The sequence below is a fragment of the Pipistrellus kuhlii genome, unplaced genomic scaffold (assembly GCF_014108245.1).
Source record: "Pipistrellus kuhlii isolate mPipKuh1 unplaced genomic scaffold, mPipKuh1.p scaffold_m20_p_3, whole genome shotgun sequence".
NCBI lineage: Eukaryota > Metazoa > Chordata > Mammalia > Chiroptera > Vespertilionidae > Pipistrellus > Pipistrellus kuhlii.
This window is the reverse complement of record NW_023425529.1, coordinates 120,423,082-120,439,582: the sequence shown is the minus strand read 5'-3', so window position 1 is coordinate 120,439,582 and position 16,501 is coordinate 120,423,082. Positions and strand designations below refer to the sequence as shown.

Sequence of the window (16,501 nt, the reverse complement as noted above, 5' to 3'; positions counted from 1 at the left end):
GAATTGAAAAGTGGTGCCTGCTGTAGTCATATGTTGAATAACAGGGTTTTAGAAACACTAAATAGAAACATCCTGGGAAGCATTAATGTTAAAAACCCATTTCTTTCAGTTGCTTCGTTAAAGGCCTGCAAAAGTACTTCACCTACTAACCTTATTTCTTCAGTTACTATCAGAATTTAATTTCACAGAACACTGTTTGTTTAAAAAAATGAAGTAATACTGTAACATTCAGGTCCCAAGGCAGTTTTAAACAGTGTTCTTTCTAAGCTATCTGAGCATTCACCATGTTTAAAGTTCAGTGCAAGGTGCAAAGGTAATGTAAAGTTGAAAAAAATCTTTGAGTTTACCACTCTCCATTGTTTTAATTGGGTTGAAAAGAAAGCTTTCCTTGTAGAGACAAAAAGGGAGTAGGACAGTGAGGGGAGACAATTTTTAGAAGGTAAACTGGGAGAAAATGAATGTGGATATCACAGTGCTGACTTCTCCATCTCTGTGTGCACTGAGTATTTTAGGAGTTGTTTGCCATGCTTTTTTCTTCCCTGTCCTTCACAATCATTTGTCGGAAGTACAGTGTTCCTACTGATAATCTCTTATTTTTTCCCATGGATTTCAGCATTGCTATCGTAATCCCTTGTTTTGCTTGCCAGCAGAGGTTTTCAAACTTTAATGAGGCCCCATAGTAGCCCGGTATACACATACATACACATTCTCTCTCAGTTGAAACATGTTTTAAGAAACAGTATTTAACATTTGTAAGCATAATAAACTGTGATCCTTTCCTTTTTGATTTTTTCCATTCCACTAAAAACCCAAGACAACTAAAAAAGTGACCCATTCCAGTCCATTAATTTCATGACCCACATGGTTCAAAACTGTAGCTAGAAAATCAGACGTTGGCTTATATAACAACTAGAGGAAGTTCTGAGATCTTGGTCATTTGCCTTTCAAGGAATTTTCCACATTTGTGTTGTTGAATTATAAGTTGTTTGTAACATTTTATTATCTTTTAAGTGTAGGATCCGTGGTGTTCTCCGATTCCAATTCTGGTATTGATAATTTGTGCCTCTATTTTCTCCCCCTGATTAGTATGATTTGGCAGGGGTGGGGAACCTTTTTTTACTGCCCCAGGCCATTTGAATATTTTTAACCTCATTCTTGGGCCATACAAAATTATGAACTTAACAATTAGCCTACTATATTTGGTCAAACATTTAATTCACTCACACCTAATGCCTTGGCACAGGGCCAGAGCATATGAAGGCCTGTGGGCCGGATGTTTTCCATCCTTGGACTAGAGGTTTGTTAATTTTATTGATCTTTTGAAAGTACCAGCTTTGGTTTCAGACATTTTCTGTATAGTGCTTTTATTTTATGTTTACTGTTTCCTTCCTCTTCTTTGTTCCTGTTTCTGGTTTCTTAAGGTGGAAACTTAAATAATTGATTTGAGACTCTTGTTTTCTTGTATTTTTTTAGAGTCTTGTTTTCTAATACAGGAATTTTATGCTCTAATTCTTTCTCAGAGAGCCTACTGCATCATTTTCTGAATATTCAAAATACTTTCTGATTTCTTGTGGATATTTTTTCCCCTTGACCCATTGGTTATTTAGGTATATATTGTTTAATTTTTAAGTATTTGAGGAGTTTTCTGATATCTTTCTGTTACTGATTTGTAATTTAATTATTTTGGCAAGAGATCATAGTTTGTGTGATTTCAGTCCTTTTCAATTTTAAATCTTGCCTTCTGTCTGAGAATGTGGTTTATCTTGGTGAATGTTTCATGTGCACTGTGTTTGTTAAAACTGATCTATCAATAGTAACTAGGTCAAGTTGGTAGTGTTGTTTACATCTTATATATTTTTGATTTTCTGCCTGCATGTTCTGACAATTATTGAAAGGGAAGTGTTGAAGTGTCCAAATATAATTTAGGATTTTAAAATTATCTTTTCATTCTATTTAGCTTTTTTGCATCATTTTTGGAAGCATTCCAATAAAGTGATTATGCATTTAGGACTGTTATGAATCCTTTATTATTATGGAACTAGGGGCCTGGTCCATGAAATTTGTATGGGTAGGATCCGTAGGCCTGGCTTATGGGGCCTTTCTTCCCCTGGCTGCCAGCTGCCTGCTGGGTTCTTCCTTTGTTCTGTGCGGCTTCCTGGTGGTCAGCGCATGTCACAGTGAGTGGCAGAACTCTTGGTCAGTTGAATTTCCTAGAGCTGTGGTCAGCAAACTGCAGTTCATGAGCCACATGGCGCTTCCACAAAATACCATGGCCTGGGTGAGTCTATTTTGAAGAAGTGGTGTTGGAAGAAGTTTAAGTTTTAAAAATTTGGCTCTCAAAAGAAATTTCGTTGTACTGTGTATATTTGGTTCTGTTGACTAAGGAGTTTGCCTACTACTGCACTAGGGGACAATTTGCATATTAGCTTTTAATAATATAGGATGACTGTGTTTCTCCTGTGATATTCATTGATTTTTTAATCTTTGGAAATTTACTGGATTCTCTGTTCAGTTTGATCCAGTTGTCTTCTTCCTGTTTGAAAAATGAAGATTTCTTGGCCTGCTATACTTGGCCATTAGTTTCATATCCGTCTGACCTTTCCTTTTTCTCTCTCTGGTGGTTTTCCTTTGCTTATCAAACTATTGTGGTTTCTCAGGTTTCTTTTCTAAAGCCACTGCCCTCCTCTGTATATAATCACCTTTGTCTAAACTCTGTGACCTTTTTCTCAAGTTGAGATATCAGTGTATTAGCCTCTGAATACTTTCATATAGATGTCTAATCTGTACTTGAAATTTTACATGCCCCAAATTAAACCCTTCGCTTTTTTTGTTTTTATTCCTATATTCTCTCATAAGATAGCTTCACCCTTCTAATGTTTCTTTCTAATCATTTCTTGGATATTTTCTTCTCTGAACTCCTTCTATTAGAGCACTATTTCTTTTATTATCTCTTGTCAGGACTCACAACTTCCTATTGCACTCTATAACCAACCTCCTGCACAGCACACAGAATGATCTGCCTAAATTGCATTTCTCACCATATTTTACCCTATTTGAAACTGCTTAATTGAACCCATTATGTGTAGGTCAAGCGCAAGCTCTTTAACATGGCATCTAAGGCCTCTATGGTAGGAGCCTGCTTCTCTGATTTGATATATATTTCTTAGTCAACATGCAGGAAACTTCCAGGGAATAGAAAGATGTGTAAGTTGTTAGAGAATTTACTTAGAGATTGTGAAAATATAGCTTTGGAGGAAGATGTGTGAAGTGGTAGTAAGGATCATGCAATTATTAGCTGTGTGCTAAGTACAATTCCGAATATTAGCATTATAAGCACATTTAATTGTTTGAGTAAGCCTGTGAGTAGGCATCATGATTTCAGAGAGATAGAAACATAAATAATGAGAGAGAATCATTGATCAGCACCCCCCCCCCCCCACACACACACACTAGGAATTGAGCCCATAACCTAGGCATGTGCCGAAAATCAAACTGTGACCTTGTTCATAGGTCGAACTCCTGGTTCATAGGTTGACCCTCAGCCACTGAGCCATGCTGTCTAGGCATTATTCCTGTTTTTAAAGATGGAAAAACTAAGGCAAGAAAGAGGTTAAGTAACTTGTTTAAAGTCATGGGGCAGTCAGGGAGCTCTGGCAGATGACCCCAGAGAATATGATCATTAACAAGCGAGTTATACTGCCACCTGAATGTTGTCCCTTTCTCCACCAAGAGTGCCAGTGTAAAATCTCAGTGTGTGTCTCATTATTTTTTCTTTCTTCCTTAAAGCCATCTATCTGAGACTTCTGACCTTTAAACTGACAAGGAAAATTTATATCAGAGCTATTGGTCTTTTTTAAAAGGCATTTTTATTGATTTCAGAGAGGAAGGGAGAGATGAGAGAGAATCATTGATTGGTTGTATTCTGCACACCCCGCCCTGGGGACGAGCCTGCAACTTGGGCATGTGCCCTGACTAGGAATTGAACCGTGACCTCCTGGTTCATGGGTCAATGCTCAACCACTGAGCCATGCCAGCCGGGCCAGAGCCGTTGGTCTTAATCCTGAAAGAATTATAATTGTAAACATATTGTATCTACAAAATTATAGACGTATTGTATCTAAAAAGTTTTCTGTGATAAGCAATGAACTAAGGAATGAATTGTTTTGAATATTTCTAGTGAATAAAACTGAGAAAGGTTTATGCCAAAGGAATAGTGATGTATGTAACTGAGATGGCAACAGGTAAAGATATGAGATTATTTAAATTGTATGGACATAAACTGGATGGAAACTACTTATAGATTTCACAACTGCGATCTGCTTCCAGATAAGGGTACAGGCTTTCCTGGTTCCCCTTAAAGTTCCCCATGGGGATTGGGGTCCCAGAGCCACTGAGGGTGTCACCCCCGGTCTGGGCGTGGGTTCTGGTGAATGCTTTCAGCAGTTGTTACCATCCTCTATGGGTCTCTTGACTCACTCAGTATAACCAACCAACCACTACCAGAAAACTCCAGCATGCTCCTGGGTGTTCTCTGTGAGGCTGATTCACTCAAAGAGGAGTTCTCCAAATGAATAAAACTACAAGACTGCTTTTGTGTGCTGGCAGACTGTTCCTTTACCTAGGTGTGATATGTTTTATAGGATATGCTAGTATACTAAATCAGACATCATATGTATTAAAAAGAAAAACTTATTTTAATGAAAGAAAATTCGTGGATTTGATTATATGGGCATATTCCTACCTTCCAAGTTAGTTAATAAAACAAAATGATTAGCTTTAAAAGTGAGCTCAATTTAAAAGAATTATTTAAAACTAGAGACCCTGTGTACGAAAATTCATGCACTGCGGAGGAGGGGGTTAGGGGGGAAGGAGGAGAGTCCCTCAGCCCGGCCTGCCCCCTCTCACAGCCCGGGAGTCCTCAGGGGATGTCCTATTGATGGCTTAGGCCTGCTCCCCATGGGCTGATCAGGGGAAGGCACCACGTCTATTACCCTGCTGCTGCTGCTGCTGCTGCTGCTGCTGCTGCTGCTACTGCTACTGCCACTGCCACTGCCACTGCCAGCCATGGTGGTTGCGAGGCCTGAGCCCCGGCCTCGAGCCACAGGGGCTCACGGCTGTCAGAGCTCAAGGTTGCTGTGAGCCCCGGACCTTGCAGCTGCTGTGGCTTTATCTGAATGGACATCTGGAAGAAGTCTGCCCTAATTAGCATATTGCCCTTATATTGACCACTGTACTTGGCCAATTTCTTATTGGCCAAGTACAGTGGTCGGCATACTGGTTTGCCACTTGGTTGACTAATGAGTTTGCCAACCACTGCTAGGGAAAAACAGTTAAAAAACATTTTAATAATGTACTAATGTCTTTAACCTGAAGTCAAAACTTCTGGGTAAGGGTAATGCCTTATGCTAGGGGTGTCGAACTCAATCAGAGAGGGGGCCAAAATCTAAAATCCAGCCTAAATCGTGTGCCGAATGGTTTACTGAACAGTCATAAACTGTCATTGTGATGGAAACGCAGTGGAGTGCAGTGATGACAGTGCGGTGCGGGCCACATTGCAAGGCCTGGCGGGATGGATTTGGCCCGTGGGCCTTGTGTTTGACACATGTGCCTTATGCAATGGTTGGCAAAGTTATTAGTCAACAGAGCGGCAAAACCTCAGTGGCTCTCGAGCCACAGTTTGCCGACCACTGGCCTAGTAGGATATAAAGCTTTTATTTTGCATTTTTAAAATGAATTTATTATATTTTTCTTGGTAAATTAAAAGCAATGATACTATTTTCCACAATTTTTTCTATAAAACTCTAGACTCAAAATATACTCTTTCTTGTGTGTAAAATAGAAATACCAGTATGGACTGGGGCAAGGAAATATATGTGGTAAAATATACCAAAACAAGTTTTATAAAATTTAAACTATTCACTAAGTCAGGTGGGCCTTTCTGAGCCCATTACTGTGAGTTAATTAAAGCTTCCTGTACTTATGTTTTCAGTAGTAACACTTAAGTACTATCTTAGGGTCTTTAAATATTTATGAAATAGTTTAGAGAGCTCCTCCTCAAATCAGTACAAATTTGGGAATAAGATCAAGAGCTCTCAGTGTTGAATATACTAAGATGTAGTAGGGTATTCAGACTTGTTTATTCATCCTTTTATCCATTCATTCATTAAACATTTATTGAGTACTTAGTATCATAGGAATACAATGATGAATAAGACTGCCTCTTCCCTCTGGGAACAGTGGGGAAACAGATGTGTACATAATCACTATATGTTTTCATGCAGTGCGATAGGAGATGGAACAGTAGCATAGGAGGTTCAGTGGAAGTGGTGACATCAACTTTAATCTTTGGGAAGACTTCATGGAGAAGGTGATTTCAGCTGAGTTGGAATCCAGGCTGGCAGGAGTTGTAGTAACTTTTTACTCTAATAACTTTACTTCCTGGATGTCAACTGAATGGATTCCTAGTGAAAGAGTCAGGTTGGCAAGTAGAAAGCAATTGTTGATATCTTTGGATATTTTCACGAGTGAGTACTGTTGTCTGTCTTTCAAAAATAAAGTGTTACAGTCATTTCCAAAGCTACTTTACAAATTCTTAGATAACTGTAATATCTGAATATATGAAATTATCATACTTTGAGTAGATGTGGGTAGATAGAAATTAAATGTTTTTTGAATGTTACATTCTTTTAAAATGATTTTGTGCTCCTTTCCTTTGAGTGAGGTTTTTCTTACTATCTTACTCTATGGTTTTACATTACAGAAATTCATGCTTATTTTTAGTATAGCAGGCTGCTCTTTGATCAGTGTTGAAAGAGTCTTGGTTTTCTTATTGAATATGTAAAGGCCACAACACCTGGCATTCTTCCTGATATTGTTGAGAAGGATTTGGAAGGCAAGAAGCAGTGGCTTGTGTCCCAGCTATGGAAGATAGAAAGCTATTTATAAATTTATTCACTTAATAAATATTAATAAAAGACATACTACATATTTAGGACTATGCTAAGTTCTAGAAGTAATTTAGTGAGTAAAATAACAATTCCTTGTATCAGGGATTTATACCCTAGTTGAGTAAATTTCTATGATATGAGGCAATTTCAGAGTAGTATACATACTATTCTGGAAGTAAGCAATCTCTAGATCTGGAGGATCTAACTCAGTTTTGAGTAGTCAGGAAGGATCCTACATGAAATGTAGTCAAACTGAGAGCTGAAGATTGAATTGAAATTCACCAGATTAAGTGGGTGGGCTATGAGTTGTGGGTGTGGATAAGTTTTAGGCACATGAAACAGCATTGGCACACAGGAGACTTTAGGCTGCTCGTTGCATCTAGATCATTGAGTGTAAGGGTGGTGGACTGGTGAATAGGTTGTCTGGAGAGGAAGTAAGGCTCAGGTTACAGTGGATCTTTGAGCCAAGGTAAGAGGATTTGAATGTCATCCTCTTAGTAATGGGGGTGCAAAGGTTGAAGGGTTTGAAGCACAGGAAAGTGGGACATGATTGTATTATACATTTCAGATCAAAATGATGTCAGTGTAGAGAACAGCTCCAGGGAAAGTAGCGTAGAGGGGAGGGGCAGTGAAGATGTGAAGGCAATTTAGGAGGTTGTAGCAGTGGCCTGAACTAGGGTAGGTGACAATAGGTACAGAGAAGTTGAATAAGATATAGTCCACATGGTTTAATGATTTATGTTTCCTTATTAATTTTCATTAGTTATTTGCAATTCAACTCAATTTTCTGCTGACCCGAGTCAACATCAGAAGTCATACTTAATTGACATCATCAACAAGCACCTAGAGGCTTCCACTTTTTCTTCTAATCTCACATTATCTCTCAACCTTCAGGGCTCCTAAAGCCTCCCACTTTGCCCTTTGTATCTCAAAGCCTGTCATTTTGAATTCATGTTTCCCTTCTTGCTCTATGGAAACTTAATGTTCTTTGAAGGTTTTACTTTTCTGGTATCTTCTTCCTTTAGAATCTTCCAGCTCTTTTTAAACATTTCTGTGCATTTCTCCTAGTTGGTCTTAACTATAGGTTTTCTTGTCTCTCCCACTGATTCATTGAAGGCATTAGAACTTGAGTTACTTTGGTCTTTCCCATCACTATTTCTGGTACTATTCCATATCTGCCTCCTAAGGGTTCTTGACCTGGATTTCATGGACAACCAAAGGCTTTGTGATAGAATTTATGATGCCCTTGAATCCTTGAACTTGAATAGGAGAATATTAAATTTTTATTTTCATTAACCATTAAATGAAATTTAGTATTTTTAAAACTTATGAATAAAAGTTTTACACCATAGGATTTGGCCTGTTACTTTATCAACATAGAAATCACATATATTTTCAAAATATTGTAGTTATTGAAGATATTTCAAAATATGGTTTATATACAACACTATCGAAATTAGACTTTGTTATTTCTTGTTATGAACTGTATTTGTGGAGATGAATATATATTACAATTAGTTTTTAGTATTTTCATAACCCCATTTTATTTGTTTTTCTTTATATTTGTATATGCTTTAGGCACTTACAAGTGGCTATATGAGGATCTTTGTATTAATCATCTGTTGCTAAATAGTAAATTTCCCCAAACTTAGTATCTTATAGTAGTAATAAATACTTAACATTTCATAGTTTTTGGGGTCAAAAATTCAGATGCAGCTTAGCAGGATGGTTTCTGACTGAGGTCTCAGTACCTGGCTCAGGCCACAATTATGTGAAGCCTTCATGGGGCTGTAGATCCCCTTTCCAGGGAGACTCACCTGTGCCTGGTAAGCAGGTGCCAGTTGCTGTTGGGAGGCCTGTTTTCCCCTCTGCAGCATCTCTGCAGCGCTTGGCTGTAGAAGACATATTTCATGTTGTAACTTATTTGTAAGCAATTGAAAGAAAATTTTTTTAAATTGACATTTATTTATTTTTAAAAAAATTATTGAATTTTTATATTTGTATGTACTTATTAAAAAATTATGGTTTACATTCAATATTATTGGATTAGTTTCAGTTGTACAGCACAGACAATTATATACTTCATAAAGTGTTCCCCCTAGATAGATTATAAGAGCCTGATTTTTAAAGTTAATTTTATTTAAACTGTCACTATTGATTATCAGTATGAGATAATACTCAGTAGTAGGGTGTTCATTTAACTTCCCCTGAAGATAAGTGATACTAATTTATAAAACTCAGTACACTCCTGACGCAGATGTAGCCATACTAATTAAGTATGGTATACTACTGTCATCACCTTTGTGGCGGGGTTCAGGATCTGAAGGAGGGGCTGATGCACAAATAAAAATACAATACAAGACATATGAATTTAGAAGGCATGTCTTTTGGTTAGAAGGCATTGGGGGCCAGATGGAGTCTCTTTCTAGAAGAGACAATGACTTCTGGCCTCATCCGATAGCTATTTATTTACTTGCATACACATTTTTCCTTTAGCAACACACACACAGGCATATCAAAGGTAGGTTTGGTAAACAGTAAAAGGATTATAGGATTAGGGTGTTTCCTTGAGTCATCAGTATCTCGACAAGAAAAATTGATGCTTAGCATCAGCCCTGCCAGCACCCATGATCCGTAGACCTTCCAAGTTCCTGGGTGCACTCTTGTGACAGTATTGGCAAGTAGTGGCTTCCTGCATACTACCTACAAATATCAATAGCATTATGATCAACCTAGAGGCCTGGTGCACGAAATTTGTGCACAGGTAGGGTCCCTATGCCTGGCTGGCGATCAGGGTCAATCTGTGGGGCGACTAGTGGAGTGATTGGGGACCTCTGCTGGCACCTGCCATGGCTGATCTGGAGCTGCCTGCTTGCCAGCCCCACCCCAACTGCCACCATCGCTTTTGGACCTGTGGGCTGGGGGCAGCTCCTGCGTTGAGTGTCTGTCCCCTGGTGGTCAGTGTGTGTCATAGTGAACGGTTCCACTGTTCGGTCGATTTGCATATTAGGCTTTCATTATATAGGACTAGAGGCCTGATGTGCAAAATTCATGCATGGGAAGTTGCCCTGAGCCCAGCCTGTATCCTCTTCAATATGGGACCCCTCGGGGAATGTCCAGCTGATGGTCAGACATCTCTCTCACATTCTGGGATCACTGACTCCTAACTCCTTATCTGCCCGCCTTCCTGATTGCCCGCCTGATTGCCCATAACTGCCCCTTCTGCTGGCCTGGTCAGTCCCAACTGCCCCCCCTCCCCCTTGATGGCCTGGTTGCCCCCAATTGGCCCTCCCACTTGCCTGGTCACCCCTAACTGCCCATCCACGCTGGCCTGGTTGCCCCCAACTCCCTCCCTCCTACTATCTCCCCCACCCCTCGCTAGCCTGGTCGCCCCACATAGCCTGCTGTTCAATCATTTGGTCATCCCTCACTAACCCCCCTGCTGGCTTGGTCACCCCACACAGCCTGCTTGTTGTCATTTGGTCATCCCTCACCCCCCTGCTGGCCTGGTTGTCCCACACAGCCTGTTTGGTCATCCATTCAGTTGTTTTGGTTGTGACAGTCATTTAGATTTTTATATATATAGATTTTTCTCAGTCTTCTATGTGTTTAACCAATTCTCCAACACACGCACATTGTTTGTGTACTTCATCTACTTGGGTTGTGTTTATAGCTTACCTTTAAGACAAGAATTTTATGTCAAATTAAAAGTAGCTACACAATCAAATTATAAAAAACACATATTCACAGCCAAATTGTCAAATACAAAATAGCAACCACTTAAAATCAGTATGATGGGGATTTCTATTGTGTTTTTATGTACAAAAGTATTTTAAAAGTTTGCTTTTATGTTCTATTTAGCCTTGCTTTAAGAAAATTGTGCAATTCTATAAAAGATAAATTAGTGATTTTTTTTCTTCATTTATAAGTGGAGACATCATATCCTTTAAAAATAAAATTTCTTTAGAACATTTAAAATGATTTGATAATAAAATTCACTTTGCACCTAGCTTTGTAATAATTCTTGATTACGTGGCATCTACCTATAGTGCTCAGTAGAGCATCACAAACCTGGGAACACTTACGTTAAGCCTGAGGTGTTCCACAAATTCAACTTGCTGCTCTAGTGTAGGAGGAAGGATTGTATTTATTTTTTTCCTATGGCTCCTTTCTTATTTTGTCTTTCATGCCTTCTACTCAGGGAAAATAGATAAAAGCATTGTAATGAAATTACGAAACACTGATCTTTTGTATCTCATATTACTGTTTGGACTTTGAAGATTTGGAAGCTAGAAGAGGGATATGCTAATTTTTCCTATCTTGCTGTAGCTTGCTATGCTAGTGGTAATGTGCAAATTTGTTTTCCACTTGGATAAAATCCAACCATCCCCAGAGTGTAAGTGCTAAGCCTACGGGGGAGGTGTGCTAATTCTATTTTCTTGTTATTATGTAAATTCTGATATTGTTTATTGATATAAATGTAGTTCCACTAAAACATAATAGGTTGATTTTCCCCCCCCTTTACACTACTTTGTATGCCAAATACTATGAAATTTTTATTTATAAATGGTTTGGAGCTTGTCTTTTATTATGTAGAGATGCAGTTTCCTCTTTGTAAGGATTACACAAATACATTCAGACTGATGCTACAGTTCAAGCTCTTAGCACAATTCCTAACTTATAGGAGAGATTCAGTAAATATTAGCTATTGCCATTTTTATGACAGATTTTTATTTAAGAAATTTTTTTGTCTTTTGGTGAGAAATAAAATTTTTTATTTCTTCCACCACTGATGGAACAAACCATCAAGTTTTATAATCACAAATCAGCTTGTGAATTGCTTAAGCTTATTATTCCCATTCATTGACATGTTTACATTTATAATATTGTTGCTGTATTAATGATGTTTTGCTTAATTTCATGCCATATATTTAGCATCATAATCAAGTTACACTTTTGTGATGTGGGAAGGAGTCAGCATAGTTTTTATACTGAGGAATCAATATCATTTATGTAGAAGGGATGGCAATGAAGAGAAGACAGGCAGACAACTAGTTTAATTTCTTAAACTTGAGGCCTGGTGCATGAAATTCGTGCACTGGTTGGGGGCTGTCCCTCAGCCCAGCCTGCACCCTCTCCAATCTGGGACCCTTCAGAGGATGTCCGACTGCCGGTTTGGACATTTCTCTCACAATCTGGTTTACAGAATGGTTACTGTAAACTTCTTATTAACACACACACACACACACACACACATAGATAAAAATATATATTAAAAATATATTTAATCTTAAAGATTACAGTGCTGAATATCTCTTGATGAAACCAAATTGATAATGTGTTTGACCTTGTTTGCTTATTTGTTTTGGGGATTACATAAATATTGAGAAGGAAATATTTACATATGTGCCATTTTATTATTTATTTTTGTAGCTGGACAGATTTGCCAGCATAAAAATTCCGGGGAGCAAGAAAGAGAGGCCTCCACTTTCCAACCTGAAAACTGCATTTGCAAGCAGTGATTGTTCTTCAGAGGCGATGGAAAACCCTCCGAAGCCACTGTCAGAGAAGGAAGTCTTAGAACTTTTTGAAAAGATGATGGTAAGAATTTTGATTCTTATGAAATGTTTGATGTGAAAGCCTTCACTTTTGGTTATGTGTTAGGAACACTAACATATTTGTACTCGTGTTCCATAGAGCGGTTTCTGAAGTCATTTAAGATAGCACTTTAGGCATAGAAGGAGCTTTACGATTATAAAAATAAGAATGTGAAGAAAAATGTCATACCAGTATTTTGTTTTACACAAGATATATAAAAACATAATACTTAAAGAATCAAATGACATATTTTTATCTTGCCTAGATTGTCTAAGTGGTCTGTCTGGATTCAGTTGCGTTTTAGAGTGATGGCCATAGTGCTCTGCTGTGGGCATTATGTTCTTAGGTGTGATGCTTTGTTTTATTTTTTTCTTAGTCCTCAGGATAGCCAGGTCCTTATAGACCTGCCTTTGGTATATCTGTAGATACTTGAACTCACTCATTTTGGAGTGTGCCTGTTCTGGAGGTGACACCTGAGGCCATTAGTGGCTTTCTTCAGTTGGTTCTTTATTTTAAATATATATTATTTGTTGATTTCAGAGAGAGAGAGAGAGAGAGTAGAAATGTCAGTGATGAGAGAGAATCATTGATGGGCTTCCTGCATGCTCCCTACTGGGTATTGAGCCTGCAATCCCGGCATTTGCCTGTGCTGAGCTGGCATGGCCATAGCATACTCAGCCCCATGATGGGCACCATATGTACCGAGCCAGCTCAGCCAGGTTTGGTGTACTTGAGAGGGAGCAGTGAAGGATTGAGAAAAGATAGACAAGAGAAAAAAATTGGTTCTGGGTGGTATGCTGTCCTCTCTGATAGAGATCTAGCAACACCGCCACAGCCTGAAAGCCCAGTCTTTATTTTATAGCCAGTTTCCACTAGGCAAATAAGGGTGTGGTTACAGCGTTCTCATGAGTTTCAAATCTACTCAGTTATATGCACCTGATCAAGTTTATTTACTTGCTGCACCTCCAGCAGCCTATATCACTCGGCCACATGGAACCACAGATTTGGACCATAGATTCAAGATTACAACTATTGCCTTGGCTTTGCCAAAAGAGGACCGTGCCCTCTCACTAGTCCAGGGCTTGAACCTGTCCGAACACTGTGGCCTCTCTCCATGTGTGCCCTGATCAGGGATCAAAACTTGACTTCCTGGTTCAGAGGTTGACGCTCAACCACTGAGCCACACCATCCAGGGCCAGTTGGTTCTAAGTGATAGGGATTCTCTGACAGACTCAGCTGGCTTTCAAGCTGGTTGAACTCACTTGACCAACAACCCACAGGTTAAGTATATTCAAACCATTTACCACAAGTGAATAATATTTTATATAAATGGATTGTTTACATATATAGTTTCTACTCTCATGTTGCTTATCTCTTAGGATTCAAAACAAACAATTGAAAAATTAAATGAGCAAAAACTTCTAGAAGGTAGTATTTTCTGATTAAGTTACTTATTAGCTCAGAATAAAAACAAACTACTTTCGTTTTTGAGCTACCTCGTAAGCTTCAGGAGAAACCAAAATGGAAGGGAAATCGTAGTACAGACAGTCCTTGGGTTATGTTGGACTCCACATACCGTATTTTTCGGACCATAAGACGCTCCGGACCATAAGACGCACCAGTTTTTAGAGAAGGGAAATGAAGAAAAAAAGATTCTGAAACAAATAGTGTCCTAAAATATTTTATGTGCATTAAAACCCAACATCACAGTCATAAACACATGTAATCAACCCTGTAAAGTAAACAGCAGCATTTAGAACCATTTTAGAGCTGGGCAAGCACACAGAGACCACACAGAGCCGGGCAAGTAAAAAAACTTTTTTTTTAAAGTATATGTGTAGGCTATATTTGGACTATAAGACGCAGGGACTTTTCCCCCCCACTTCTGGGGGAAAAAAAGTGCGTCTTATGGTCCGAAAAATACGGTATGTTGTTTTGTGATTACCTCGCCATCACCCATTTATTTATTAAAAAAAAAATTCTGTCATTTTGATGTATGTACGTATGTACTTTATGTTTTTTTTATTATTTATTTACCACAAGTAAAGGTCAGGAATTGTTATAATTTTTTTTTACTGTTCATTTCATTACTGCTGCATATGTGCTCCATGTGAGTGACATAGATTAGGGGTGTCGAACTCAATCAGAGAAGGGGCCAAAATCTAAAATCCAGCCTAAATCGCGGGCCGAATGGTTTACTGAACAGTCATAAACTGTCATTGTGATGGAAATGCAGCGGAGTGCAGTGATGACAGCAAGGTGCGGGCCACATTGCAAGGCCTGGCGGGACGGATTTGGCCCTCGGGCCTTGTGTTTGACACATGTGACATAGATGCTTATGTAGGTGGGTTCCGACTTTCAGTGAAAATCACATTACATCGCACCGCAGGAACAGATCTCCGATGTATGAGGACCTACTGTAGCTTAGGGAAATTTAGCAGAGAAAAGTCTTAACTCAGGACAGGATTAAGATACAGAGGGAAGAGTATTCTTTTGTCATGGGAAACAGCAGTGAGCAAAGACAGAGGTAGGTTTCAAATAATTCATGACGTGAGAAGTTGGGAAAATTAGACTGGAATGATTATGACAGTTTATGAAATGATTTTGTATGCCATTCTGAGGATTAGTATATTGTTTCAGCATCATGATTTATTTTCTATTTGTCAATTTCACCTATTGGTTTTGACAGCCTTATTTAGTTTAGGGGGAAATTATTGCAATCACCTATTCAAATTAGCATGTAACATGTGCTTGGAATTTGAGAAAATATTCAGCCAGAATCAGCATATGTACTTGCCATTATACTGCCTTATTTTCTTTTTATCAACAAGTATTTGTGTTCAGTGTTGCTCCTGAACTTTCAGAAGACCCCAGAAGGAAAGACTGCCTAGTTTGTGTCTTCGTGGGATTTTTAATTTATAATGGAGATTCTTAACTTTTCATTGTTGAACATACAGTTATTAGTATTGCTTTGTATGGAGCCTACCTAGGCTTGGGAACTTCGTACCTATTTTGTTAGCTCTTGACGAAGTGCTGATTTTGGTTTTAGGTAAACAAATCTGTATACCTTCTTATTAATTCTTGTCATCATGTGTTGATATAATTTCAGCCTAGAACAAGAAAATTTAACTTTTTGTTGTTGTTATTTGTCTTTGCCTCTCTTTATGAGCCTTGTGTTAGGGCTTGTTAGGGTTAGGGTGAGGATTCAAGATGGTAAAGTACCTTTTCTCTCCCCTCATTCCTATATCATATGTGGAACCACTCACCTAAAATCTGTGAGATTCTGGAAGTGTACTTTTTTTGGTTCATGTGTGACTGCCTTGCTAAGATAAACATTATTTTTTTCTTTTTAATCATAATTGCTGGTGCCATCTGAGTTAGTAGAGCCAGTAGGCTATTGATATTGGACAGTTGTGGAGGCCACATTTTATCATCACAAGCCATTAAAAAACTACCTGGAAAGTACTGAATATAGTTTATGGTATTCTATCTGAACATAATTACTTCAGAAGTGTTTTTCTGTTAGTCTTAACCTTCTCCTGCCTAGAGTATCATTTAAAAAAAAATATATATGTATATATTTTATTGATTTTGTACAAAGAGGAAGGGAGAGGGATAGAGAGTTAGAAACATCGATGAGAGAGTCATCGATCAGCTGCCTCTTGCACACCCGCTACTGGGGATATGCCCGCAACCGGAATCGAACCCGGAACCTTTCAGTCCCCAAGCCGACACTCCTATCCATTGAGCCAAACCAGTTTCGGAGAGAGTATCACTTTTAATACTATGTACAGGCCAGATGGCTATTGACATTTCTAAAGTATTTACAGTATACGTATTTAATAATTGGGCCAGATTTCTTGTTACATCTTAAGTCTCCCTTTTCAGAACATTTTTTGCAATCAAATTCACTTTACTGAGCAGAATATTAAACTATGGCTTTCTCAGGCTACCCA

The 16,501-nt window shown here is 38.5% G+C and overlaps 1 protein-coding gene across 3 annotated transcripts in view; it reads left to right on the top strand.

The window, feature by feature from the left end:
- The window catches only part of DIAPH3 (diaphanous related formin 3), a 473,874-nt gene that overhangs the window by 32,404 nt on the left and 424,969 nt on the right, over positions 1-16,501 (top strand). For all 3 annotated transcript variants that reach the window (XM_045588685.1, XM_045588684.1, XM_045588686.1), the window contains one exon: positions 12,381-12,548. In XM_045588685.1, the coding sequence (XP_045444641.1) occupies positions 12,381-12,548 (168 nt within the window). The remainder of the gene's footprint in view (positions 1-12,380; positions 12,549-16,501) is intronic.